The sequence below is a fragment of the Bufo bufo genome, chromosome 1 (assembly GCF_905171765.1).
Source record: "Bufo bufo chromosome 1, aBufBuf1.1, whole genome shotgun sequence".
Lineage (NCBI taxonomy): Eukaryota > Metazoa > Chordata > Amphibia > Anura > Bufonidae > Bufo > Bufo bufo.
In genome coordinates, this window is record NC_053389.1 from 345,189,813 (window position 1) to 345,204,622 (window position 14,810).

Genomic DNA, 14,810 nt, shown 5'->3' on the forward strand with positions numbered 1-14,810 from the left:
GAGATCAGATGAAGCCAGAAGGAGATGCCGGGTACGCGATCAAGTGGACTAAGGTGAGTTAAATATTATTATTTTTTTAACCCCTCCAGCGCTGTTTTACTATGCATTCTGTATTCAGAATGCTATTATTTTCCCTTATAACCATGGTTTAAGGGAAAATAATACAATCTACAGAACACCGATCCCAAGCCCGAACTTCTGTGAAGAAGTTCGGGTTTGGGTACCAAAACACGCGTGATTTTTTTCACGCGAGTGCAAAACGCATTACAATGTTTTGCACTCGTGCGGAAAAATCGCGGGTGTTCCTGTAACGCACCCGCACATTTTCCCGCAACGCCCGTGTGAAAGAGGCCTTACTGTCCGTTTTCCTTCTCTGTCCCAAGTTCCTCACTGTATCAACCCCAACCCCCCCCCCCCCCATTCCTGCTCCAGGTACCTTACAGTCCTTGCTATCAATGACACATTAATATACACTAACAGATATCAGACATGTGGGTAAGGGGTGCTGGTATATGTTCCTGGTCTTGTATTGCTCTGAGTGCCATTGTGTGTGTGTATGTAAAAGCATATCTTTGTGTGCATGGTTGTAACTCAAAGTGTGCATGTGTGTAAAATTGTATTTAGATGTTTTTTGATGGATCCTTGTTTTTTTTGTTTTTCACAATGGTAGAGAATACATTTTTTATCTTACAAATGCCAATGTTGAATTGGTGCTGTTGCCATATTAAAGGGGTTGTTTCATCAAGACAACTTATCTCCTATCCCAGAATAGGGAATAAGTGTATGACCACTGGGGCCCTGCTGATGATGGGAATGAGCTGCATGGGACTACTGGGCTATCTCCAGCAGCTTAGAGCTGAATGGAGTGGCAGCATGCATGCGCAACCGCTGCTTCATTTAAATGGGACTCATACCATCAGGATGCTATCATATCAATCTGATACCCATCTTCATACTTTGGTCCCCTGATGAAACATATGCATCGATACTCGTCAGGACTCTTCTCACAAATGACATTAAAGGGTTTAGCTGCAGGGGTATCTGCAGGGACAGATATAGGGGCAGATATATTTCATGATCCCAACTTCAAGGTGGTTTCATATATATTGTCCAAACCCTGTACAACTGAACCGTGAGTAAAACTGATCACCTCACTTATTTGGCAAATGCCTGTATGTTATTATATATGCCACTGTGCTGAATAATGTCACCAAGTGTTATGGCTACTGGATAGACATCTGATTTATTTCATGTGTGGGTTTGATCTATCAATTTCTATCTTTAATGTATATGGGGTTGTTTCTTTTTTTGTTCGTTATTGGTTTGTTTATTGATACAATTTTATGCTACAGGCTTATTAAAAGTAAAATTTTAGAGGTATTTTTAGACATTGATAGTTTCATTTAAACAGGGGAGCAGGGCCATAATCAACTGGGGCCCAGTGTTTGGACCCCCACCAATCAGACACTTATCACCTATCCCATGGATAGCAGATAAGTTGCCTTAAAGGGCATCTGTCAGCAGATTTGGAGCTATGAAACTGGCTGACCTGTTACATATGCGCTTGACAGCTGAAGGCATCGGTGTTGGTCCCATGTTCCTATGTGCCCGCATTGCTGAGAAAAATGATGTTTAAATATATGCAAATGAGCCTCTAGGAGCAACAGGCAGTGCCATTACTCCCAGAGGCTCTGCTCTCTCTGCAACTGCTGCTCCCTCTCCACTTTGATTGACAGGGCCAGGCATAATGACGCTTTCACTGCCTGGCCTGGTGATAGATTTGCTAAAATTGTTGATTTTATTCCCCATTATATTTATTTTTTGGGAAGATTAAATGTGTTGGCCATTAATTATAAGAGTTGTCATTTGACTTGAGCAATTACTATACCTTAAGAGCTTTGTTGACTTCTTTGATATCTTCCATTTTTAACTTTGATCTAGAACATAAAGATAAAAATAAAAAATCACACACAATAATTACATTTACTTGCCTAGATAAGTAAATGGTTAAAATCACTAAGAAAATGCTCTGCTTTTTAAATAATTTGTTACAATATCAATAGCAAGGCAGCAACACTGAAGGCAAAATAATGTATTTTTCAACGGTAAAGGATACACCTGGCTATAGGATGTAACCAGGGTAAGACACCAGGAAATAGGGGAATTTTTTTTTTGCCTAAAACTTGCCTAGTGGTCTAAGAAAATAAAGGAGTTAAAGGGATTGCCCTGCTATATATATATATTGATGATCTTTTATCAAGACAGATCATCAATATCTGATCTGTGGGGTCCAATACCCGGCAACCCAGCCGATCAGCTTTTTGAAGAAGAGTCGGCGCTCCATGCGAGTGCTAGCTCTTCTTCATTACACTGGACAATGTCTCAGAAGTGCAGTGTAATGACTTGCATGAGCGAGTAATTGTAATTATACTAGGCCGCCTCTCCAAAGGAGACGATACATAGTGTAATGACCAGGAAGCGGGGCAGTGTCGCCTCCTCTTCAAACAGCTGACCAGATATTGATGACCTATCCTGACCTATCTGAGTTGTAGTTTCAGAACAGCTGGAGTGCTGGAGGTTGCTGATTCCTGGTCTAGGGCAATGCCTCATTTCTTGGTTTTCCCTTGTCCTTCCTAACAGGAAGAAGCCGACCCACAGAAGTGAATGGGGCGGCATAGTTGTAATTACACCTGCTCACCGCTGCAGTTGTGACCGCGAGCAGGTAAAGAGCTCATCAGTGTGGGTGCTGACTGTGGGACCCTTGCCGATCTGATATTGATGACCTACTGTATCCGGAGTATAGGTCGTCAATATGAAAAATGGACAACCTCTTTAATACAAGGTACTTAATAATGTATTGTGATTGTCAATATTGCCTCCTTTGCTGGCTTCATTCATTTTTACATCGCTTTATACACTGCTCATATCCAGGGGTTCCGACCACCCTACAGTCCAGCAGTGGTAGCCATGCTTGCACACCAAAATGCTTCTTCCCACAGTCTTAACCACCAGAGAGTCTGGTGCTTTTTCCAAAAACATACAAGCATGGTCACTGCTGCTGGATTGCAAGGTGGGCATAACGCCTGGATATGAGCAGTGTATAATGTGATGGAAAAGTGAATCAAGCCAGTAAAGGAGGCAATATGGACAATACATTAGTAAGTGCCTTGTATTAACTTTCTCTACATGATAAAGTGACAACCCTTTTATAGAGACTACAGCTCTCACACAAGTGTTGCGGCCTCTTCATTCAGCGGGGAGTCAGACCCTGGGGATATGTGATCAATATACTGACACTGCAGGAACATTTTAGCAAGATTTATTCCTATATATGAGGCAATTGGTAATTTTCCCAACTCCAATTATAGAATTTTTTTTCTAATCTTCCTTTTGCACCAAATCAACATATTTTGATTAATGACAAAATGAGCAACATGAAGAAATACAGTTTATAAAGTTTGTTTGTTATAGTACCCACTCACTTTACACACTCTCTAACTCTAGATATGGTATGTCAAGCCTGGAAAAGTGGCACAGATAAGCAACTTTTGGGATCGATGGTGACACGGGGGTAAAGATTGATTAATCAAACCGCAACAGAATTCTAGTTCAATTTATGCCAAAAAACTGGAATACATGCTATGGACCACATTAAGGATGCGTTCACGTGACCGTGTGTATTTTAAAGTGCTGCAAAATGCAGATCCGCAAAATATACGAATGACATCCGTGTGTCGTCCATCCGTTTTTCTTGCGGACCCATTGTAACAATGCATATTCTTGCCTGCAAAACAGACAAGAATAGGAAATAGTTCAATGTTTTTGGCAGGGCTGCGGAATGGACATACAGATGCGGACAGCAAATTGTGCTGTCGCATTTTTTTCAGTCCCGTTGAAATGAATGGGTCCTCATCCAATCCGCAAAAAATGTGGATTGGATGTGGACCAAAAATACGGTCGTGTTAATGTGGCCTTCACAAGCTGTTTAAATCATCACATTGGGCCTCAAATGCGCATGATGCTTTTTTATTCCAGAGCCCTGTTCTATGTCCAGGCAAGTCAAAATCGGCAAAATCTGCACTCCAAAAGCCAAATGGCTCTCCTTCCCTTCTGAACCCTGCTGTGTGACAGCAGTTTACAACCACATATGGGGTATAGCTGCATTCAGGAGAAAATGTGTAACAAACTGTGGGGTGTCTTTTCTTCTATTACCCCTTGTGACAATGAAACTTACTGAGATAAAGCATTTCTCATTTGCATCCCTTTCCTCCCAGAATTCCAGAGGAGCATGTATGGCCTATAAGTCTCCTCACACTGATTAAGGTGCTCTCTCCCTAAGGGAAAATAGTACCCCTCTAACCCTGACAGGCCTCTCACCCAGTCAAGCCATTACTCTCTGTTCTGCACTGATGAGGGGCAATCACCCCGAAACAGCTGTCTGCAGATGAGGTGCTGGCTTATTTAATATCCAAGTCATGTCTTAAGGCTTCGTTAAAGAGCTGAACATTGATTTATAGGATAGCTGCCTTATATCTGGAGCTCATTTGCATCCCTTTCCTCCCTTTTATTCAAAGAAATGAAGACCGTAGTGGCAAGTTATTGGCTCTAAAAGCAGTTTCAAATTGACTTTTAGGGCCCATTAGGGTATTAGAGCCTGGGCCCATTAGAGGATCCTCTTGTACTCTGGTGGGCTAGTGTGACACTGCCCCTAGATAAATTCATTGATGGGTCCTTTTGAGGCCTCTGCAAATCTTAACATGGTACCTTAACCTGTTCGCAATTTCGCGAGGTCGCATGTTCAATGGGCGCTATAGCCACCCGGTTTCTGCTGTTTCAAACCTGCTGCACGTGTATGCAATCAGTCATAAGGCTGATCACATACATTTCACCCTTCAGATGCCATGGTCAAATGTGACCCTGGCATCTGAACAGGCCAGAAGAAGGAGCCGCGTTGTCCAATTCCCGTAACATCATTCCCTGGCTGTATTATTAGCGTGAAGCCTCAAGCGGGTTTCGGCAGCCATTAGTTAAATATATCAATACAGGCCACTAGGTGGCAGCATTGCCATTGTTCAATGATAGCTATATAGCCATCACAGAACACAATGGCCAATCTTTAAAAAAAAAAAAAAAGTGTAAAAAAGTTTTTAAAAATATATAAAAAAATATATATAAAAGTTCAAATTCTTGACCAATAAAATTTCCCTTACCTTGCCCCAGGTCACTATCTCCACTATTGTTCCCCTCCTATAATGTAATTCCCATGTTTAGGCATGCTCAACCTGTGGCCCCCTCCAGCTGTTGTAAAACTACAACTCCCACCATACCCTTCTGTAGGCTGATAGCTACAAAAAAAAACGTGATGTTGGCTTCAGGATTTCCGGATCAGTCTCTTACCAAAAAAGCAGGAAAGACGCATCCGGAAAGAAAAAATTATGCGATTTTCCGGATCCGGCGTGTAATTCCGGCAAATGGAGTACACGACGGATCCGGACAACGCAAGTGTGAAAGAGCCCTTAGTAGCTCTTCTCTGAACTCTCTCCAAAGTATCAATATCCTTCTGGAGATATGGTCTCCAGAACTGAGCACAATACTCCAAATGAGGTCTCACTAGTGCTCTGTAGAGCGGCATGAGCACCTCCCTCTTTCTACTAGTAATGCCTCTCCCTATACACCCAAGCATTCTGCTAGCATTTCCTGCTGCTCTATTACATTGTCTGCCTACCTTCAAGTCTTCTGAAATTATGACCCCTAAATCCCTTTCCTCAGATACTGAGGTTAGGACTGTATCACTGATTTTATATTCTGCTCTTGGGTTTTTACGCCCCAGGTGCATTATCTTGTACTTACAACATTAAATTTTAGTTGCCAGATTTTTGACCATTCCTCTAGTTTTCCTAAATCCTTTTCCATTTGGTGTATCCCTCCAGGAACATCAACCCTGTTACAAATCTTTGTGTCATCAGCAAAAAGACACACATTACCATCGAGGCCTTCTGCAATTTCGCTGATAAAGATATTAAACAATATGGGTCCTAGAACAGATCCCTGAGGTACCCCACTGGTAACAAGACCATGGACTGAATATACTCCATTGACTACAACCCTCTGTTGTCTGTCCCTCACCCACTGCCTAATCCATTCAACAATATGGGAGTCCAAGCACAAAGACTGTAATTTATTGATAAGCCTTCTATGTGGGACAGTATCAAAAGCCTTACTAAAGTCTAGATATGCGATGTCTACTGCACCTCCGCCATCTATTATTTTAGTCACCCAATCAAAAAAATCTATAAGATTAGTGTGACATGATCTCCCTGAAGTAAACGCATGCTGTTTTTCATCTTTTAATCCATGGGATTTTAGATGTTCCACAATCCTCTCCTTAAGCTTGGTTTCCATTAATTTCCCCACTATTGATGTCAGGCTTACTGGCCTATAGTTGCCCGATTCCTCCCTACTACTTTTCTTGTGAATGGGCACAACATTTGCTAATTTACAATCTTTTGGGACGACTCCTGTTACCAGTGATTGGTTAAATAAATCTGTTAATGGTTTTGCTAGTTCACCGCTAAGCTCTTTTAATAGCTTTGGGTGTATCTCATCAGGCCCCTGTGACTTATTTGTATTCATTTTAGACAGCTGACTTAAAACCTCTTCCTCTGTAAAGACACATGCATCAAAAGATTCATTAGTTTTCCTTCCTAACTGAGGTCCTTTTTCTTTGTAAAAACTGAACAGAAGTATTCATTGAGGCAGTCAGCTAGTTCTTTATCTTCTTCCATATACGGTACCTTCCTTCTTTTGTTTTTAATTTGGTAATTCCTTGTTTTAGTTTCCTTTTTTCATTTATGTATCTGAAGAATGTCTTATCGCCTTTTTTCACTGACTGAGCTCATTTCTCTTCTGCCTGTGCTTTAGAAGCTCTTATAATTTGCTTGGCTTCGCTCTGCCTAATCTTATAAATTTGCCTGTCATCCTCGTTTTTTTTTTTTTTTTATAATTACTAAATGCTATCTTTTAGTTTTTAATGATTTTGGTCACTTCTGCTGAGTACCACAGTGGTCTCTTCCTTTTTTCGCTTTTACTGACAAGCTTAATGCAATTATCTGTTGCATCAATAGTGTCACTTTTAAGTAGTCCCATTTCTCCTGGACTCCATTGAAACTGTTCCAATCTGATAGGGATTCGTATACCTCTAATCCAATTTTAGAAAAGACAGTTTTTCTAAAATCAAAAACTTTTGTTTTTGTGTGGTGTTACTCAGTCACTGTAATTATAGTAAACCACACTGACTGGTGATCACTAGATCCCAAGCTTTCCCCTACAGTAATATCAGATACCAAATTCCCATTTGTGAATACTAAATCTAAAATGGCCTCCGTCCGGGTTGGCTCCTCCACTACTTGCTATAGAGATAATCCCAGTAGGGAATTTAGAATATCTGTACTCCTGGCAGAACTGGCTATTTTGGTTTTCCAGTTTACATCAGGAAGATTAAAGTCTCCCATAATGATAACTTCCCCTTTCAATGTCATTTTAGCTATTTCCTCAACTAGTAGATCATCTAATTCTTTGACTTGGCTAGGTGGCTTATATATCACACCTACACAAGTTACCTTATGATTATCAAGCTGCAACGTAACCCAAACTTACTCTAAATTGGTCTCGCTAACTTGTATTAAATTAGATTTTATGCTATCTTTCACATACAGGGCCACCCCTCCCCCTTTCTTTCCTTCTCTGTCTTTCCTATATAAAGAGAACCCTGGTATTGTTATATCCCAGCAATTACTCCCATTGAACCATGCCTCAGTAACAGCCACTAAATCTATATTCTCAGATGCCATTATAGACTCAAGTTCATTGATCTTTTTCCCTAAACTGCGAGCATTTGTAGACAAGAGCTTGTCATTTCTTAACCTATGTGCTACTGGCATCTTCTGGCATTGTTCCTGGGGGCAGTCGGACTGCTGGATTATCACTCTTTTGCCCCCCTTTCTTAGTTTAAATGCTCCTTAGCAAATACTTTGAACTGTTCACTGAAGACATTCGTTCCCTTGAGAGAAAGATGCAAACCATCTTTCTTGTACAGTTCTTTTACATTCCAACGAGAGCCAACATGAGACACAAAGCCAAACCCTTGGTTCAGACACCATTCACCAAGCCATACATTGAATTCCTTAATGCACATCTTCCTGTTATGCTGAAGGTTATGCACAGGCAAAACTGCAGAGAATGAAACAGTCGATGCAACCTCCCGTATATCATTACCAAGTGTGTGAAAAGCTTCCTTCACCTTTGAAACCTCATTGCAAGCCAGATAGTTTGTCCCAAGATGGACAATAACATCCACCTCCCTTTCCTGCTTTGCTTGCCTAACAATATTAAGGATGCGTCGTCTGTCCCTGCTAGCGGTAGCACCAGGGAGACATCTGTATATAACAATATAGATAACAATTCTAGACCACCTGAGTCATACAGAAAATTGAGGTAAGTGATCAATTTAAAACTTAACTTTTAATAATTTAATCATAGAAAATTGGCCCCAAGATAAATAGATAACAACATAGAAGATACAAAAAAAAGAAGCAATGCGGAAGGTCACCCCACAAATAGTTGTGGAACTCAGTGACCAGAACACACTTAGATAACAAGAGGTGCTCGGCGGCACCAAAAAAGTAACCAGGTGGTCCTACCGCTCTGATGAGGTGCTCCTTGGTACAACGAATGCCTCACCGGTGTTGGATGATACACGTACACCGTTGCTGGAGGCAGTTGTCAAACACAGAGTTAGGAATGCTAGGCTAACTGGCCCTAGTGATGCCCTAGGGACCTACACTGGCCTAAGTGACCTGATCACGGATCCCTGTGACCGGGCACAGTCAGGAACCTAACCCTGGAATTAGTGCGCCCTATAAAGCCCTCTACTGCCTAGTCCAGGGATGCACAACCTGCGGCCCGGGGGCCACATGCGGCCCTTGATACCATTCTGTGCAGCCCCCAACCATCTAGTAACAAACATGTATGTCTATGTCTTGTGGCTGCTCACATGTATTTTTCATGCTTACTCCCATTAGATGGGAGTCCTGGAAGTGTAACTACACATTAATGGCATATACTGTACGTTCGATATGTCATAAATACAGCATTTCAGTTTTATTTTACCCCTTTAAATTTTATTTTCGGCCCTTGACGTTGGTTCAGTCTAACAATGTGGCCCCCACCCAGAACACGTTGTGCACCCCTGGCCTAGTCCCTACACGCATGTTTCGCTATAAAGATGAGTGTAAAGCTCATCAGGGGAAACAAGGGAGCTTGGGCTATTAAACTGAGCCGGGTACACTGGCAAAGGTATCAGCCGTGTCCCCTAAACAGAAACAAAGTATGTCCACGATCCTGATGTAGATTCAAGTGGACAGACTAGCAGTAGAAAAGGAAGATGACCCCTGATGCTGGACCCCTCTCCTACTACCAAGGTGTTGGCGCAAGTACTGATGTAGCCTAAGGTAGCGCTGAGAACCGCCACCTTTTGAAAAGCCAGCCTCAGAATGAGGCTTGGCTAAGACACTCCTACTTCACCTGGGCGGAGGCTTGTGAGTATGATGACATCACTGCGTCCAATCTAGTCTATTCACGTCAGAGGACGCGACAGTTGCCAGGCAATCGGGGCGCTACCCCTGGGTCCTGTCAGGAAGCGCAGCTACTGATGTGCAGTTGCGCTTTGTAAGATAAAAGGCATTAGCGGCATGAAAGATAATCAAAGTAAAATGAATATGCTAGCCATACAAAGACATCTGCCCGAGGGGAGAGGGATGAAAAGATGGAACATAACAAATGATAGCCGATTCCAAACCTGGACAAATGGAGGGGAAAAGGGGGAAAGAGGGAAAAAAAAACAAAAAACAAAGAACTAGTATAATTGGATATAAATGTTAATAAGATGATGATGATACAGATAGACAAGCAAACAAAAATATAAAGTATGCACATGAATATGGGCAACCTAGATGAAGCAGCTGAAGTTAAGCTGCTCATTCAGGCCCGTGGGTGAGACCGTAAGCAATGTTTAGATCCAGCGGGATTCTCGTTGGAGTAGAGTACGGTCCCAATCCCCACCGCAAATTGGGCGCCCAACCTTTTCTATTCCCATGGCCCTTAGGCATCTGGGGTTTCCCTGATGACAATCGTGGACATGCCTGGACACAACTGTGTCCCTTCTGTTGGCGATGTTGCCCAGGTGTTTACCCAGTGGCCTGCACATTTCGCGTCTGGTCTTGCCCAAATACTCCATATTGCAGTCACAGGTAATTTTGTAGATTACACCCTGCGTTTTACAATTAATGAAGTCCCTAATAGGGAATGCTCTTTTCAGGTTGGAACTATAAAAGGTTTTGCCTGTTTGGACAATACAGCAAGCTACGCAACCACTACACCTAAAACAGCCTGTAGGCCTGCGATCAAGCCAAGTGCCCTGTCGGGGAGCAGGTGAAAAGTGGCTGTGTACGAGAAGGTCCTTAAGATTGCTGCCTCTTCTGAAGGTTATCTGGGGATAATCATGTATTATATCCCTGATATCCGGATCCATTAGTAGAATAGGCCAATGTTTCTAAAGGATCCCTCGCGTGCGGTCAGCACAACCATCAAAAGTGGTTAACAGCCGGGTCTTTTGGTCATCAATTGTTTTCGCTTTGGGTACCAAAAGATCTGAGCGAGCCGTATCGGCCGCTCTATGATAGGCTTGCTTAAGTATATTGTCTGGGTACCCCCTGTTATGAAACCTTGCTCTGAGATCATTCGCCTTTTTCTTGAACTCTGGTCCCTCGGAGCAGTTGCGCCTAAGGCGCAGTTATTGACCGCATGGAATACCCCTTTTAAGTGGGGTAGGGTGACTGCTGCTCCAATGTAGGACCGAGTTGGTTGTAGTAGGCTTTCTAAAGATGGTAGTTGACAATTCGTCAGTACCCTTTCTGGAAATAGAGATGTCAAGGAAGGAGAGACTGTTTGGATCGGACTCATGTGTAAATCTCAATCCTATATTGTTGCTGTTTAACTTATCCACAAAGCCTGATAAAGATGGTTTGGAGTCGTTCCAAATGACAAAAATGTTGTCGATATAACGGGCCCACAAGGCTATAGGCCCGGTACTCTACGCCAGCGGTCCCCAACCGCCGGGCCGCGGCCCAGGACCGGGCCGTGGAGGATTGTTAGCCGGGCCGCGGCGATCAGGGCAGTCTTTAACTCTGTACTAATGAAGCGCTTCCATTATGGAAGCGCTTCATTAGTACAGAAGGACCAGGGAGCGGTGAAGGATCTGTACTCACCGCTTCCTGGTCCACGGCTCGGCTATCGGCTGTGCAGGGCTGCGCACAGCGTGAGGTCTCTCTGTGACCTCACGCTGTGCGCCGCTATACACAGCCAGAGCCGACAGCAGAATGAAGAGGATCGCGATGGTGACCAGGAGCAGGAGAGGTAAGTGGTTTTTTATTTTATTTTTTATTTGCACTGGGGGCTGATGGCTGACCTGGGGGACATGAGGGGCTAATGGGGCTGACATGAGGGGCTAATGGGGCTGACATGAGGGGCTAATATGAGGGGCTAATGGGGCTGACATGAGGGGCTAATGGGGCTGACATGAGGGGCTAATATGAGGGGCTAATGGGGCTGACATGAGGGGCTAATGGGGCTTACATGGGGCTGACATGAGGGGCTAATGGGGCTGACATGAGGTACATGGGGCTGACATGAGGGGCTAATATGAGGGGCTAATGGGGCTGACATGAGGGGCTAATGGGGCTGACATGAGGGGCTAATGGGGCTGACATGAGGGACATGGGGCTGACATGAGGGACATGGGGCTGACATGAGGGGCTAATGGGGCTGACCTGGGGGACATGGGGCTGACATTAGGGGCTAATGGGGCTGACATGAGGGACATGGGGCTGACATGAGGGACATGGGGCTGACATGAGGGGCTAATGGGGCTGACATGAGGGACATGGGGCTGACATGAGGGGCTAATGGGGGCTTATGGCTGACATGAGGGGCTAATGGGGGGCTTATGGCTGACATGAGGGGCTAATGAGGGGCTTATGGCTGACATGAGGGACTAATGGGGGGCTTATGGCTGACATGAGGGGCTAATGGGGGGCTTATGGCTGACATGAGGGGCTAATGGGGGGCTTATGGCTGACATGAGGGGCTAATGGGAGGCTTATGGCTGACATGAGGGGCTAATGGGGGGCTTATGGCTGACATGAGGGGCTAATGGGGGGCTTATGGCTGACATGAGGGGCTAATGGGGGGCTTATGGCTGACATTGGGGGGGTTTATGGCTGACATTGGGGGGGTTTATGGCTGACATTGGGGGGGGGGGGTTTATGGCTGACATTGGGGGCTGATAGATGGCTAAGGGTTTGGGGGTTGATCTGAGCCATTGGGGGTCTGATCTGAGGTCTGATTAACATTGGGGGTCTGATTGCTGGTCTGACCTCAGGTGTAATGGAAAATATTTTTTTCTTATTGTTCTCCTCTAAAACTAGGTGCATCTTATAGGGCGAAAAATACGGTACAGTGCAGCAGAGACCAGTGCAGCAGAGACCAGTGCAGCAGAGACCATAGTCAGTTTATATAGTCATTATATAGTGTTATATATTTGGCGCATGGCAAATGTGGTGCCAATATTCAAAAAGGGTCCAAAAACAGAGCCTGGAAACTATAGGCCGGTAAGTTTAACATCTGTTGTGGGTAAACTGTTTGAAGGTTTTCTGAGAGATGCTATGTTAGAGCATCTTATGGGAAATAAGCAAATAACGCCATATCAGCATGGCTTCGTGAGGGATCGGTCATGTCAAACTAATTTAATCAGTTTCTATGAGGAGGTAAGTACTAGACTTGACAGCGGCGAATCAATGGATGTCGTGTATCTGGACTTCTCCAAAGCATTTGACACTGTACCTCATAAAAGGTTAGTATATAAAATGAGAATGCTCGGACTCGGAGAAAACGTCTGTAAGTGGGTAAGTAACTGGCTCAATGATAGAAAACAGAGGGTGGTTATTAACGGTACATACTCAGATTGGGTCACTGTCACTAGTGGAGTACCTCAGGGGTCAGTATTGGGCCCTATTCTCTTCAATATATTTATTAATGATCTTGTAGAAGGCTTGCATAGTAAAATATCAATTTTCGCAGATGACACTAAACTGTGTAAAGTAATTAACACTGAAGAGGACAGTATACTACTACAGAGGGATCTGGATAGATTGGAGGCTTGGGCAGATAAGTGGCAGATGAGGTTTAACACTGAGAAATGTAAAGTTATGCACATGGGAAGGAATAATGCAAGTCACCCGTACATACTAAATGGTAAAACACTGGGTAACACTGACATGGAAAAGGATCTAGGAATTTTAATAAACAGCAAACTAAGCTGCAAAAAACAGTGTCAGGCAGCGGCTGCCAAGGCCAATAAGATAATGGGTTGCATCAAAAGGGGCATAGATGCCCGTGATGAGAACATATTCCTACTACTTTACAAATCACTGGTCAGACCACACATGGAGTACTGTGTACAGTTCTGGGCTCCGGTAAACAAGGCAGACATAGCAGAGCTGGAGAGGGTCCAGAGGAGGGCAACTAAAGTAATAACTGGAATGGGGCAACTACAGTACCCTGAAAGATTATCAAAATTAGGGTTATTCACGTTAGAAAAAAGACGACTGAGGGGAGATCTAATTACTATGTATAAATATATCAGGGGGCAGTACAGAGATCTATCCCATCATCTATTTATCCCCAGGACTGTGACTGTGACGAGGGGACATCCTCTGCGTTTGGAGGAAAGAAGGTTTGTACACAAACATAGAAAAGGGTTCTTTACGGTAAGAGCAGTGAGACTATGGAACTCTCTGCCTGAGGAGGTGGTGATGGTGAGTACAATAAAGGAATTCAAGAGGGGCCTGGATGTATTTCTGGAGTGTAATAATATTACAGGCTATAGCTACTAGAGAGGGGTCGTTGATCCAGGGAGTTATTCTGATTGCCTGATTGGAGTCGGGAAGGAATTTTTTATTGCCCTAAAGTGAGGAAAATTGGCTTCTACCTCACAGGGTTTTTTTGCCTTCCTCTGGATCAACTTGTAGGATGACAGGCCGAACTGGATGGACAAATGTCTTTTTTCGGCCTTATGTACTATGTTACTATGTTACTATGTAATATGCACCTTGTGTTTTGTTATGCGTGTGAACCAGTCAGCCCCGCCCACCCCCTAAGCCCCGCCCCAGAACCCCCACCCCCTTCCCGCCCCACCCGGTCCCTGGGAAAATTGTCTTGCATGCAACCAGTCCTTGGTGCAAAAAAGGTTGGGGACCACTGCTCTACGCCATCTCATCAGAGAAGACACTGGTTGCTTCCCACCAGCCCAGGAGCAAATTAGCCTAGGCCGGTGCACAAGAACAGCCCATCGCCGTGCCCCTGAGCTGGTGGTAAAGCTTTGTACCAAAAAGAAAAAAGTTATGCGTGAGCAGATACTCAAGATGTCTCAACACAAAATCGTTATGCTGAGAGTATTGACAGCCCCTCATACTAAGGAAATGGCCCACTGCTTTAAGTCCAGCTGCATGAGGAATAGACAAATATAAAGCCTCAACGTCGATGCTTCCTAAGATGGCCTGAGTCTCGATAGTGACACCATCTAGTCTCTTAAGCAGGTCCATAGTGTCCCTGACATCATAGTCCGATCCAAACAGTTCTCCTTCCTTGACATCTCTATTTCCAGAAAGTGTACTGACGAATTGTCAACTACCATC

At 43.9% G+C, this 14,810-nt stretch overlaps 1 protein-coding gene across 2 annotated transcripts in view; it reads right to left on the bottom strand.

Annotated features, from left to right (window-relative positions):
• The window catches only part of LOC121009503 (RUN and FYVE domain-containing protein 1-like), a 186,977-nt gene that overhangs the window by 19,714 nt on the left and 152,453 nt on the right, over positions 1-14,810 (bottom strand). For both annotated transcript variants that reach the window (XM_040442693.1, XM_040442684.1), the window contains one exon: positions 1,889-1,937. In XM_040442693.1, coding sequence (XP_040298627.1) covers positions 1,889-1,937 — 49 coding nt within the window. The remainder of the gene's footprint in view (positions 1-1,888; positions 1,938-14,810) is intronic.